The 14,488-nt window shown below is 37.8% G+C and overlaps 2 protein-coding genes across 4 annotated transcripts in view; one reads left to right on the top strand and one right to left on the bottom strand.

Annotated features, from left to right (window-relative positions):
- Positions 1 to 1,813, top strand: part of LOC6041806 (mucin-5AC) — a 133,511-nt gene extending 131,698 nt beyond the window's left edge. For 2 of the 3 annotated variants that reach the window (XM_038266086.1, XM_038266085.1), the window contains exon 5: positions 231 to 1,813. In XM_038266086.1, coding sequence (XP_038122014.1) covers positions 231 to 565 — 335 coding nt within the window. In that variant the 3' untranslated portion in view covers positions 566 to 1,813. The remainder of the gene's footprint in view (positions 1 to 230) is intronic. The other variant, XM_038266087.1, reaches the window with a different exon arrangement.
- A 10,949-nt stretch (positions 1,814 to 12,762) lies between these two features.
- LOC6041805 (guanine nucleotide-binding protein-like 3 homolog) lies at positions 12,763 to 13,696 on the bottom strand. The gene has a single exon (XM_001850967.2). The coding sequence runs from the start codon at positions 13,597 to 13,599 to the stop codon at positions 12,823 to 12,825; it is 777 nt and encodes a 258-aa protein (XP_001851019.2). The 5' UTR covers positions 13,600 to 13,696; the 3' UTR covers positions 12,763 to 12,822.
- Positions 13,697 to 14,488: the final 792 nt, after the last annotated feature.

The raw sequence follows: 14,488 nt of genomic DNA, 5'->3' as shown, positions 1-14,488 counted from the left end.
GATTAAGACCTCTCTTACGTTCGATATCAAACGTTGGTTGATTGATCTCTACTCCGCAATATAAATACTTTTACATTTCGATATTTTTCAAACATTTTGCACCCTTTCCACAATCCTGCACTTCCGTTACACCCTTCTTCAGACATTTCTCCACCCTTCTTCCGTTGCCTTACGTTAAACCCCGCTCGAATAAAGTTTTTCTGTTACCAATACCCCTCGATTAATTCTAGGCTCCGCTCCTTTTGCTAGTTATACCCCAGTAAAGGCCGCCATAGATACCACCTTCGAGCTGGGCGTCACGCGGACCCCGTCGCCGTCCTCCTCCGCGAGCAGCACCAGCAACGAACATCATCCTGCCCAGCCGTTGGCAAACGGTGGCGGCCCCAACGGGATCAGCCAGTCGCCGCCCCGGTTCAACGGTGTTGTGGACGGGACGACGTTAAACGGACAGCAGCAGCTGCAGGACGGTGGCGAACCCGAAAGCATACAGTATCTGAAGCCGGCCTCGGACGAGCAGACGGTCAACTGGAGCCAGGGCACGCGAGTTACGGATTTGCTGTTTTAAAGGCCACAGTTGGTTGGATGAGTACGCGGGATTATTAAATTATAACAATTTTGTGTAATATGTTTAACTTTTGTTTTTCTTTTTCTTGTAATTATTGGATTAAAGAAACAAACGCAAAAATCTGAACGTGGACTATGCTTAGAGAAACTATTATTAGAGAGAGATACAATTACTATCAAAAAAGAGAAAATCTTACTTTGTGCAAATTTTAACGCGAACAAAAATTATTTGTGAATTTTTCGAAAAAGACAAGTTACAGTATTTAAAAGCAAGTTTGGTCGAACTTAGTTGAGCTAAACAGAACCAACGGATCGTTTTAGGTTGGCATCCGATTCAGGATTTATACATTTAGAGAGAAAAGAAAGGAAAACAACATTCAAATGAATATTACTATCATTGTGATGAATATACAGAAAAAGAAAAAAAATATTAAATTGAGTAAAATTTATAAATATTCTACGAAAATAAAAATTAACGTATTGAAACTAAACGTAAAGAAGAAGGTTATACACAATAGGCTTACTATTTTAGCTACCACCTAGAGCGATAAGAAGAAGAATTATTCTAAAACGAGGACGACCAGACGAAAAAGTCCCAAATTCCGTACACAACACTGCTTAAACAAAAAACAATGAGAGCAAAGGCTTGCAACGAAAACCGAACAGAATCCATTCCTCCCGTTTTCCCCCTTCGCAAATTGACGCAGAAGAGAGAAACAATCCATATTTCCGACATTTACAAAACATTTTATGCGTATAGAAAGGTAAAAATATCTAAATGTAACGTCTATCGTCATTTTTATCGTGTATTTTTTTTTTTTTTTGCCTGTAATAAGCATCCAACTCCTCCAAGATAACAGCAACAAAAAAGAAAAAGAGAGAGAGAGAAGAAAAAAGCAACAAAATAGTCAGCTTGATCAAGTAATCGAATTGCTATTATTCTGAGTGTGTGTGAGAGTGTGAGCAGCGTGGGAAAACCAATCCCCGCAGCGTGAGTGAGTGAGTAGTGCAGATGACACCCCGATTGAGCGAAGCGAAAATTGCCGCGAGATTTAAACAGAGCGATTTAAACTGAATGGCGAAAAAAAAGTGGTGGAAAAAGGGCGCAGGAGAAAGAAAAAAGTGTAATTATTATCGTAACCTTGTCTTACTTTTTCCCGCTCGTTTTATGTACTAATTGTAATCAAATTCCCCCCCACAACGTAATAAAGGAGTATCGAAAAAGTCTTTCGCATTTTATGTAAAAATATACAATTGGTTGTTTTATTTCGTTAGTTTTAAGTTGCACAATTTTCCCTTCTTTGTGTTATCATTGGCGTAATCTTCTGTTTCAGCTTCAAAGTTTTTCTTTTTTTGTCTAAAAAAAAAACAAAGAATAACCACCGAGAGATTTTAAAAGCATCGACGAGTTGGAGGAGGCAACGACTTTTAAACCATTAATCGCCATGTGCTTCGCAATCGTGTTCCGATAATGATAACAATTCTAAACATGCAGCCAAATAAATATTTTGATCGTAGCGATGTCAGCAAAATTTGATTTGCCTTTTTTTATATCACAAACATTTATTTCAACTTATTTTAAAACAAGTGATTTCAGGTTATTCTTCTCAAATTACATAAAGATTCTGAATTTTCTGATTTTTTTAATTGCCTTCCTGACATTCAAAATGGCATCATTTCCCCTTTTTTTTTTTTTTTTTTCTTTATTTACGGTTTTTGCTTTTGATAGAGAATACAATTAACAAATATTGGTTTTTGCTTTTGATAGAGATTACAATTAACAAATATTGTATATAATAATGTTTTCTACTAAATAAACTACCAGTTAAAAAAAGTTAATACAATTTTGAAAAGTATTTTTAAAAGCTGTCCTATTATTCCATCTAAGAACTCTTAACCTTTGTTGAAAGCAAAAAAGGGATGGATTTTCATAGTGTCTCATCTGATAATGGATTGCTTCTGCTACTACAAAAAGTGCTGCCTTACTTTTGTAATCCTTTTCTAAAATTTTCGTTGAGAAATTTTTTGTCGGTTGTAATTGAAAATTCAATTTGTTTTTAACTACAGTCATCCCACATATTCGGAACACCCACAAATTCGGAACACTTTTATGATAATTTGTCAATAGCATGCCAAAAGTAGCTTTTCTGTCGACCTTACTATTTTTAGAACCTTCATTTGGACATTATCTTGCTATTTCACTAGTAAAAGTAGTACTTTTTGAACTAAAACTTCATTCCAAGACTATTTTGTCCAGAGCAGCAAAACACTGCCTCCAAATGGCCTGTTTCATAATTGTGGGATGTTATTGTGCCTCCCACAATTGTGGAACACCTGAATTTAACTGACATTTTCACAAAAAAGTTATCAAACCATGTATAAAACATCACTAAGCTTGAGCTTTCTTGGTTTCAGTGTGTGAAGTCATTATTTGGTAATAAATATGTACTCCTGGAGAGGTACAAAGTTTGTTTACATTCCTAAGAAAAAAGTGTTCCGAATTTGTGGATTTCAAGGGTCAAAGTAATTCTTCAAAAACTTCATGTAAAAGTTAAAAATTGCAGATATTCGATACAGCATTCAAAAGATCGCAAGAAAAGCTTTCAAATGAAGGTAAAAGCAAATCATTAAGTTCAATTCTAGATTTGCTATGATTTTTTGAACATTGGCCGATCTGGAAACCGTTCCGAATATGTGGGATGACTGTACATCTTCTACCCAATTCCAGATTATGTCTGATTTTTCACAATCCTTAATCCTATGAAAATTTGTATCTCTCTTTCCACATATTTCACATAGTGCGTTTTCGATGTTTTGCACACAACAATTAAACATTTTATCTCTATTCGCTACAACATCATTAAAAACAAAATAAAGAGTTTCTTTTGCTTCACTTGAAATAAAATTATTTTTAAAGTTTGCCCAAATAGTTTCCCAGTCTAAATGAGGAAATTTTTGCTCTATTTTCAAAATAATTGTCTTCTCTTGCAAGAGGCACATGTAAATAAGCTTGCTTGTGTTTAATAAATCAATTTTTTTCAATTCTTTTGCTTTTTGTAGCCACTCCGTAGTATTACGGCTATGTTTCAGATTATCATTATTCATCATAAAATGATCATCTTGTAGGGGAGAATTTTTATGACCGTAAAGAACTAGTTTGATAAATAGAGACTTAATTTTCATTTCTGGATCCATTAATCCAACGCCTCCCTTTTCAATCGGAAGATACAGCTGTTCACGGGCAATTTTAAAAAAAAACTGAGATTTCCAAAGAAATTTAAATGTACAAATTCTTATTGCTTGTTTGATGGGGGCAAAATTTGACCAATATACCAAAGTTTTGAATATATAAAGGTATTCAGCAACCAAATTTTTTGAAAGATATCCAAGAATCGTTTCCCGTTGATAATCAGTAAACTTTTAATAGACTGTATTATGTTGTTATAGTTAAGATTAATCATTTCATTCCAATTAGTAGTTATAATCATTCCTAATATCTTTAGATTTTGTTTTTCTGGGATCAACTGAGGGCCAATCTTGCAACCATTGACCCTTAAAAAGGAAGACTTGTTTTTATTCAATACGATTCCAGAAATTTTCCCATAATCAAGCAAAATTTTCATTAATGCATCAAACTCCTCATCACTTCTTATAACTATCAAAACATCGTCTGCGAAAGCGAGAACTTTTATAAATTTATTTGATATAAAGAAACCGGTTAACATCTTATAAATTTGTCTTATCAAAGGTTCTAAGTATAAAATGAATAAAATCATCGATAAAGGGCACCCTTGTCTAACAGAGCATTCAATTTTTACTGAATTCGTCGTAAATCCATTAAACATAATTTTAGATGTTGATTTTTCGTAAATGTTTTTGATAAGATTAACAAAGAGATCTGGAAAATTAAACTTTTCAAGAATTTTCCAAAGTAAATGATGATCTACCGAATCAAACGCCTTAGCCATATCAATGCTGAGTAAAGCAAGCTTGAATTTTTTAGACTTGTTAGCTTTAACTAGAATATTTCTTATGTTATCTAAATTGTAAATACATGATCCATTATTAATGCACGCAGTTTGACCTTCCTCAACAATTCCTCCTAGGAAAGCCTGAATCCTCATAGCTAAGATTTTTGTCAAAATCTTGTGGTCGCAGTTAAGTAAACTGATCGGCCTGCTATTGTTCAGGTCTTGACTGTCCCCAGTTTTTGGAATAAGAGTGACAAGACCTTCTGAAAATTCAGAAGGAGGTCTAACTCCTCCGATCAGGAAATCATTAAATAATTTTAGTAAATCATCTTTTAACAAATCGAAATGTTTCTTGTAAAATTCATAAGTTAGCCCATCAGGACCAGGACTTTTCTTTTTAGCAGAGTTATTAATAACAGTAAAAAGTTCGTCGTCAGTAATAGGTTCACAAAGTTTAATTTTTTGTTCGTTAGACAGCGCTTTCGTTACATTTTCGAGTAAGGTTGCATCGTTAGGATCAAGGTTTTTTCTTTTAAACGTATTTGAGTAATGGTCAAAAATCATGTTTCGAATTTCCCTTACTGACGAAGTCACCTCCCCACTTTCTTTTTTCAATTCGATAAGGGAATTCCTTTGACGTTTTTGCTGCGAAATCAGCTGAAAAAGGCTTAGCCTTTCTCCTTCAACCAAGTTACTACCTGTAAGCTTCGATTCATAGTGCTGCAGCTTTTCCGTTTCTATTTCAAGAAGTTTAGATTTTACAAATTGTAGTTCGTCATTATTTGTTTCCCTATTATCTTGACTTTGGGATAATTCAGCAAGGGCTTGATATAAGAAAGATTTCCGTCTGTTTAATTCTTGATTAAAATTTATACTTTTGGATTTGTAGAAGTTTTTTTGTTTTTGATTTTAAGTAGCAACACCACCAAAATGGAAAATTTTCAGTATAACTCCTAACTTTTTTGAGATTTTCGTAAAAGAAACAGTATGCGTTCTCTATTTCATCGTTATTGAGGAAGCTACTATTAATTTTCCACATTCCTTTCCCATTGATCTGTCCCAGATCGTTTCGGTCAACGTTAATTTTGTACATTTTAGCACAGTGATCGGAAAAAGCTAAGTCAACGGTTTGGAAAGAATGAATTTTGGCAACTAACTCAGAGTTTATATAAAATCTGTCCAATCTTGATGCAGAATTTCCTCTTAAAAAGGAGTAACTTTTTGCGCTCCCCTTTAGAACGTATTCAAGATCTTTTAAACGCATATTAGTAATTAATGAATTTAATTCTGGTGAAAAAGTGTTTGCCTTTCCCTTGCTGTCTGAAGAATCAAGCCAGCAATTGAAATCGCCCCCAATCACTACATTTGGGGCGCTGGTTTTGTTCAGATGAAGAATGATTTTTTCCGAAAAAAGCTCCTCTCTCTCTCTTGCGCTGAGAACCCGAGTGACCGTACACGTTAATGTAGTTGGTACCATTGATGACAACGGACACGATTCGACCCTCTAAATCGCAAACCACGTTATTAAATTTTAAGTTTTTTCTGACGAGTATTGCAACGCCGTGTGTGCTCCCCAGATTCGTGATGGCAACATGTGTCGGAATAAAGCTAAAATTTAGGAAGGCTACTTCTTGAAGAAGGACGATGTCTAAATCATTCTGTACAACAAACTCCTTAAGTAAACCAAGTTTCGCTTTAACCTGGATGGCGTTAATGTTAATCGTTGCTACTTTTTGTGTGTAATTAATCGTTGTGTTAGTGTTAGTGTTAGAGTGTTAGTTTACTTCTTCAATCGTGACCTTGATCTTGAACGTTTCGGTTCTCGATCGGAATTAGAGAGCTCCTTGAGCGGGTCACGGGGCTCTTTCGGCGTCCGTGGTTGGCCAGGCTGCTTGGTCAAGGAGCGACCTTTCCTGCCCGACTTGCCAGACACTTCTTCAGACTTGGGTCGGGCTGGATTGGCTGGATTCAGCGAAACCGGATCGAACGGTGGGCTGGTAGGGCTGATATCCCGATCGAAATCGACGGGATTGAGCTTGTTGTCTTCGGCGCCTCCCTGAGGCAGGGAAATCATGTTTTCCATGACTGCTTCATCGCGTTCCGCTGCGTCATCGTGTTCCGCTGCGTCATCGCGTTCCGCTGCGTTGTCGCCGCTGCCGGCGTCATCTTCGACCATGGAGTCGTCCGTCTCTTGCACGCTGCCGTCTTTGACAGCACTTGCGTACGACTGCGAACCAGTGCCACCGCTGGGAGCCAGCTTTCCCTGAACGGAGCTTTTGTTTGGGCAGTCTGCCTTGACGTGCCCTTCCTGTTTGCACACAAAGCACTTATTTTTAAGCCCTTCGTAGAACACTCTGGCTTTGCAGTGTCCAACAAACATGGCGGCAGGAATATCGGACTTAACCTCAATGTGCGCGCCTCGGATTCCGGAGTATACGTTGAACTTAAAGTCGGCCGGAAATTTTTCCCGGACAACTTGCCGTACTGTACCGTACTTTTGCAGCGCCTTAACGATTTCCGTATCCGTGACCTCGGGCGGCAGATTAAACAGGCGCACATATCTGAGCACCCCGCCGGCAACAGTGACCGCTACTTTCGTCTTTCTTCCGTCTGGATAGGTGAACTCCACATGGTCGCCGACCTCGTGTAACACGTGGTCCAGGAAATGGTCGTCCTTGAACTTGACGAACAACACGCTTGCTTCTGGATCTCGGTAGATCGAATGGACCTCGTTTTCTCTGAGCTTCAGCTGGGTCTTGAAGAAGCTGACCGCGTCTCTGGCCGTTGGCATCGGTGCATTAGCTCCGAAATCGAACTGTAGCGTACACTTTTTTCCGGTAGCGTTCATTTTTTTACTAGGGTGAACTTCCTACCACTGTAAAGCTTTTGTGGATCGGCCTATTGTGCAGGACAATAGCCGGCGCGAACAAAAACGCGTTCTGAAGAACTGATTGTTTGGACGTCTGTTCGATTCCACGTTCCAAAGCGAACTGCCCTTAACATGCTTGAAAAATTTTATTTTTAATTTCTTGTGGCAGGGTTTTCAGATCTTTATTTTTTTAGCTCGTTGTAAAGATCAATAGGGGGATGGCGTCGCTATTTTTAGACCACGATTTTCACTTTTTCTCATCGAAACCGACTACTTTATCGACTTCATTTTGCTGGGCGAGATAGGACGCCGTCTATTTTTAGACGATGACTCAGCACTTTTCCACTCTTGCACTTAAAAAACCAGATGGCAGCACGATGTAACCCCACGTTCCTATATTGGAAGTCCAGAATTTTAAAATGCCAAAAATCAAAAGGACAAATTTAGATAATTTGCTTAAATTGATGTAAAACAGAGGAACAGAGGAATTTAAGAATTTAAGAATTTAAGAATTTAAGAATTTAAGAATTTAAGAATTTAAGAATTTAAGAATTTAAGAATTTAAGAATTTAAGAATTTAAGAATTTAAGAATTTAAGAATTTAAGAATTTAAGAATTTAAGAATTTAAGAATTTAAGAATTTAAGAATTTAAGAATTTAAGAATTTAAGAATTTAAGAATTTAAGAATTTAAGAATTTAAGAATTTAAGAATTTAAGAATTTAAGAATTTAAGAATTTAAGAATTTAAGAATTTAAGAATTTTAGAATTTTAGAATTTTAGAATATTAGAATTTAAGAATTTAAGAATTTAAGAATTAAAGAATTTAAGAATTTAAGAATTTAAGAATTTAAGAATTTAAGAATTTAAGAATTTAAGAATTTAAGAATTTAAGAATTTAAGAATTTAAGAATTTAAGAATTTAAGAATTTAAGTATTTAAGAATTTAAGAATTTAAGAATTTAAGAATTTAAGAATTTAAGAATTTAAGAGAATTTCAGTGTGTGTGAACGCGGTTGGATGATGATTGTCGGCACAAGCAAAGCCGGTTGGCTGAGTGTCTGCGCGCGGAGGGCAGGAGAGCGAGAGAGTGAGCGACGACTTTGCTCTTCTGTGTGTTGTCCCTCAGATCAGGGCTTTGGTCGCGGATGACCTGTGTACGTGTGCGTGCCTGTGTGATCGCGCGGCTGGAGTTTTCGCGTGAAGGTTTGGAGGGAGAGAGAGGTGCCATTGATGCTGCTGTGTGCTTCGTCGTCATCATCATCATCATCAGCACAAACAGCGCGTGTAGGCTGTCGCTGTGTTGGTGCTGCTTGCTGTTGGAGTGCGCGGTGAGTTCGCTCCATGTTGAGCACACAGTAGAAAGAGAGAAGATTATGGGAGTGCTCTTATATTACGTAATGCAGTTAGGGGAGAGGGGGTCTGAGATCTTGTTACGCTCCATACAACGATTTTTTTGCGTTACGTAATAAAAGAACGCTCCATAAGCTGCATGTTCGACTCACAATAGGAACGGAAACATGAACTTTTTCGGTTTATTTTAGTTATTTTATTGTTGATTGGATATTCTTGACGTAACGTAGTTTGTTTATTTATTTTATTAGTTTAGTTTGGTATCAAATGACAGAAATTAGCCTGACTTAACGCGAATTTTGAAATTAAAATGAGACCAACCAAAATTGTTTTCACACAAGTTTCAATTGTGATTCAGTCTTTCCACAGCCGGCTGTCAAAGACTGTATCGAATCAACAATATTTTAATACCTAGACAGAAATTTTCCCAACTGTTACATTTTACACTAGCCGATTCTCACAGATGCCGACGCTTAAAACTTAGTGACGACTTTCCAAACTTATTAAATATGCTGACTTTTGAAAATATTAAATATGCTGATTAATCCCATTACACAAAAAAGTAGAAATATTAACTAATTATGCTTTTCAAATCGGTCGTTTTAATTTAATTTCTAACTCCTATATTTTAATATAACAAATAAATAATTAATGTTCTCTCCGCATCGCTGTAAGAGTTTAAAATAAAGAATCCAATTATGCGTTAAATCATTTATAACCTCGAATTTCGCTTAAACACTCAATAATTTAAAGGAAAATATAAACTTCTCTTTACTCTTACAGTCGGTAGCTTGAGCTTAACAGCAGACATGTTAAAACTGTGTTTAATCAGCATTGCCTTTACATGAGAGAAAGGTTAGTTTAGTAGTACTATACTCAATTTAATCATGCACGGCTTCGTCGCGTTGTATCTGCCGTGGATTTAAATATAAAAAACATAAATCACGCATCTTTTACACTATACAGTCACAAGTATATGTTTAATAATAAAAACAAACTAACTCAACTTGATTCGCCCGTAATACCTTTCGGGGTATATCCTAGGGTTCTACCTCTCCTACTAACATTGAGTCCAAAACCACCCTACAAACATCTATACCACTAAGGTGACGTAGGGGTCCCTGCGCACTTTAGATAGGTGTTTACTAACATTCCTTCATTTCCCCGAGGATAGCTTGGACCCGGCGTGGACCCCCTTATGCCCTGGGCTGTATTACACACTCATCAAAAGATGAAGACATGGTATCTCCCGTGTTGGATTATTGTTCCGGATGAGGGTCTAACACAACCAGACCAAACAGTGGGATAAGCGTTGTGGAGCCTTCCGGTGGTGGGGCGTCCTCCAAATGCTAATGCTTAAGAATTTAAGAATTTAAGAGTTTAAGAATTTAAGAATTTAAGAATTTAAGAAACTTGAGGATTACAGAATTTAAGTGTTTTGAAATTTTTAATTTAATTTAGTCTTGATTTTCGAATTTTTATCGTTTTTTTTAATATACTTTTTGAATTGTATTTTTTTATTTTTAAATCTTATTATTTTTTAATATTTGAGTTTTTGAATTAGAGATTTTACTTTTTTGAATTTTTTAATTTTACGTATGTACTAGGATGTAACAAAATGTCACTTTTTTGCGGGCATTTCAGGGCATGATCCCCTAGGTGTACTGAGTCAGAATCCCAAATATGAGCCCGATTGGTTGCGACAGGACCTGGCGCTCCGGCTTTAAAGTTTAAATGGGATTTAACCCGTAAAATCGGTGCGTTTTGGTTTTTGCCATTTTTAAGTCCTTCAACGATTTTTGGATTTTTCAAAAACATCATGAGCTTATAGTTTGTGTTTCAGAGCACAACTTTGCCGAAGACTGTGAAGAGATTTGATAATTATTACTGCTTGTACAATGATTTGAAAATAAAAAAACTTTTTGCCATTAATTTCTTTGATTTGTATTGGCAACACTTTCTTTGAACACGCGCCTCCAGAGCCAGGCGTCGTAACTATAGCAACGAGAAAACATCCAGCGTACAACGGTCAAAGTTTGACACATGGAAAGGAAATTTGGATGTTGTGCTTATGTTTTCGATGGTGCCGGAGGATTCAATCACCGGTGCTGCTCTTTTAATCTGTCGTAGATTCCTGTATTCTATTTGGCAGTGACTCGCAGGATTTAGTTCTAAACCCACCTGGTCCTGTCATTAAGGGAGCGTTCCCGTGTGGATCTTTTTCGTCTCGACCAGTTGTGGTGCTGGGGGACATGTTAGCGAACCTATGCTCGAACATAGTGCAATTGGTGTCTAATGAATTCGCAAAATATCTAGCCAGAGAACTCTGCTGTATGAAAATAGTATTTACTTATGTTGTCAATGCAATACATTAATTTGTTTATGACCGATTTTATTGCCAAATTGCCATAACTCTTTGATTGATTACAAAGCGAGTGAAAACTCTCACTAAAATGCGCGTCTCTCGAAATATCTTCCGGAATACGGAATATTCAAAATGCATACAACATCCGTGCGTAATAAAGCGCTTTCGAGACACCCGCGTTTGTTGACACTCGAGCAAGGTTTAGAATCGGTTCTGCCTGGGCATCCAACAGAACCCTCACCGGAGAGCTTCTTGCAGTTCCATAAGAACTTTAGTTCTCAACAATCACAACAACAAAAACAACAACACGACGCTTGGACAAATACATGCCGACCTGTCGCGACGCCCGTAGCATGCGTTGCATAGTTTGCCGAAAGCGCGCCTCAAAAGCGAGTGTTGCCAGAACATGTTTTACGTTATCAGAAAAACAAGAGTAAAGATTTGGTAAATTCTGTACCATTTTTCAGAGCGGTCAAATCTCTTCGCAGTCTTCGGCAAAGTTGTACCCTGGAACACAAACTATAAACTCATGATGTTTTTGAAAAATCCAAAAATCGTTGAAGGACTTAAAAATGGCAAAAACCAAAACGCACCGATTTTACGGGTTAAATCCCATTTAAACTTTAAAGCCGGAGCGCCAGGTCCTGTCGCAACCAATCGGGCTCATATTTGGGATTCTGACTCAGTACACCTAGGGGATCATCCCCTGAAATGCCCGCAAAAAAGTGTCATTTTGTTACATCCTAGTATGTACATACTGCCTTTGGTCGCATACATGACCAATAACTAAAAATAGGCAAGTAAAACAAGCTAAAAACTACTAATTATTTGAATTTTTTAAACTAAATAATTGCATCGCCAGCAAAATTTTTCATGCTGGAAATATCTAAATAGGATTTATTTGGATATTTATCTTATTCCTAAAAGTTCCCATAATAAAATCAACATCAACAACATCTTATTCCAGGTCTTGATCATGGATTTATCAAAACAAGCTTTAGAAAAATCTGGTTCTGAATCATAAAAAAAAACGATTTTTAAATTATGGTTTCTCAGCACCTTCTACAGCTAGGTGGGGCAATACAAGCAATGCATGGGAAATAATGTTAACTTTCTAACAATTAAATAGTTATCACTTAGAAAAAAAAGATTACAATGTGTTTTTAACGTTTTTTGGTTTCAAATAGATTTAAGAGCGAGTTTTTCACCAGTGTGTAACAGGTCGTATCGAGGTGCTCCGATTTTTTAAACTAATTATTTGAATATTTTTTCGAAAAATTAACTAATTGCATTGCCAGCAACGTTTCTCATCATGCTGGAAATATAAAAAACCGTAAAAATTACGGCGGTACGAGCTATTGCCTCTTGCCGTACCTTCTGTTATATAAATTCATTAAAAAAAATTTGCAACGCTTTTTAAATTATGGATATTTTTTTTTTAAATTGAGTTTGAAAGTCAATCTTTAGTTTTCTGGACGTTCACTCTCGTAGATCCTTCGATATAGATAGAGATATAGATTATTTACATTTTTTAATATGGTGTGAAAAGAAGTTAGAATAATCGTACAAACAAACCTTCCAGGTTGGACAAAACCACAGAATGTCAAGGGCATTTGTGAAAAGGCATTAAAACGCATTGCAAAATAACTAAAATGTACAGTCTTGTGGAACTTAAATAAAGCTTATTAAAAATAATCAATCTCACATCACCGGCTTAAAGTCGCCACCACACGGGTCGTCCTCCATATCGCTCTCGGCCATGTTCAGCGTGGTCAAGGTTCGCCGGACGATCGCCTCGCAGTTGTGCTCCAGATCGATGTGCCTTGGCGGGTAGACGCCCTCGGGCAGGTGCAGATTCAGCGCTTCCTCGTAATTCTGCCGCACAATGTACCGCTCTTTCTCCTTGGACGTGGCGTTGTCTATTTCGTCCGGTTCTTCGAGCTCGTCGGTTGGCTCCGGTTTCACCTTTACGTCGGTAGCCGCCGGTTGTTCCGTTTTTGGCGTCACGAATATCCGCTTCATTTTAAGCACCTTCGAGCTCTGACCGGAGTATTTGTACAACTTCTCAGGATTTGGACTGTACAGCGGATCGATTGCGGCCTTACCCTCAGGATCTTCCTCTAGGAACACGTTTGTCCCAATGGCGAAGTCGTAAGAGCCCTTATACAGATCGTTGTTGATTTGGACGATGGGATTCTCGGTTTCGATCCCAATCACCTTAACCCGTACGTTGGGATCGATGAGCTCTTCCGTGGCCAGATACTTTTCAAAGTCAGCAAACACCAGCATCTCTTCTTCGATGTAATCTCCGGGCACATCACTTTCGGCGTCGTCGTCGTCCTCATCTTCGTCCCCTTCCATTTCCTCCTGCTCCATTGCGGATTCATCTTCGTCGTCATCCTCTTCATCGGCCGATGCCTGATCCATGTCCGGGACGTAATCTTCGTCTTCCTTTTTCATTTTCGGCACCGGTTCCATGGTTCTGCTCGATCGCTAAAACTCCCTCCGATTTGTTTTGGTTTTTTGGGGAAATTTCGCACAACTGTCAGCCGGCTTGAGATTGTTTAGGGATATTTGTTGAAATGTCATGCACGTCAACATTCGGGAAGTTTTGTGTCATGCGGCAATCCTCATGGATCCGGGTTTATTCACAAATGACGTAGCAGTTCTGAACAAGGGAAAGATGGAACAACGAAAAATTATGCAGGTTTTTAAGCGAAGATGGCATTCGAATGGTGAACGCCCAAAAATGTCAAAATCGCGCAGTACCACCAACATTAGAACAAAAAATGACACACTTTTTCGTAATGTCGGTACCACTGCGTGATTTTGACTTTTGGGCGTTCACCATTCGAACGCCATTTTCGCATAAAAATTTGGATTGCGCGTATTCCCGAAAAGGACACGCGGCATACCATGCTGCAGCTTCGAAACGACGCGCCGCACTTTCGGCAAATGCGCGTTGTCAAATTCTGTACTACGCATTTTGTTTTTGTTTATCTTCTTCTACGAATCGCCTGGCATTGTTGCCAGGTATGTTTTTTATTGCATCAAAAGTGCAGAAAATCACTGGCAACAATGTCTATACGGCACATTCTGAAATGCTGCGCGGCGTGTACTTTTGAGAGAAACGGACAATAATCTACGTTCGTATGTATTGCGTGTACTTACACAAAAATAAGGTGAGGTTGAATTTTGTCAGGCAGCAAAACCATATGGCTAGCCCAGCCCGGGAGCATGTTGACAGCTCCCATACAAACTGAGCGTACCTCTTTTTGTGGGCCCAGTGGGCCTAAGATGGCGGCCTTGATATCATCTAGCCAAACATTTGAAAATGGCGAATAGTTTAAATTAATATAGTTTTTGC

This window comes from Culex quinquefasciatus, chromosome 3 (genome assembly GCF_015732765.1).
Source record: "Culex quinquefasciatus strain JHB chromosome 3, VPISU_Cqui_1.0_pri_paternal, whole genome shotgun sequence".
Lineage (NCBI taxonomy): Eukaryota > Metazoa > Arthropoda > Insecta > Diptera > Culicidae > Culex > Culex quinquefasciatus.
The sequence above is the reverse complement of the archived record's forward strand: the minus strand, read 5'-3'. Positions and strand labels throughout refer to the sequence as shown.

Excerpts from the sequence above, each read along its gene's own strand:
- LOC6041805 (XM_001850967.2), bottom strand. The coding sequence starts at position 13,599 with ATGGAACCGGTGCCGAAAATGAAAAAGGAAGACGAAGATTACGTCCCG.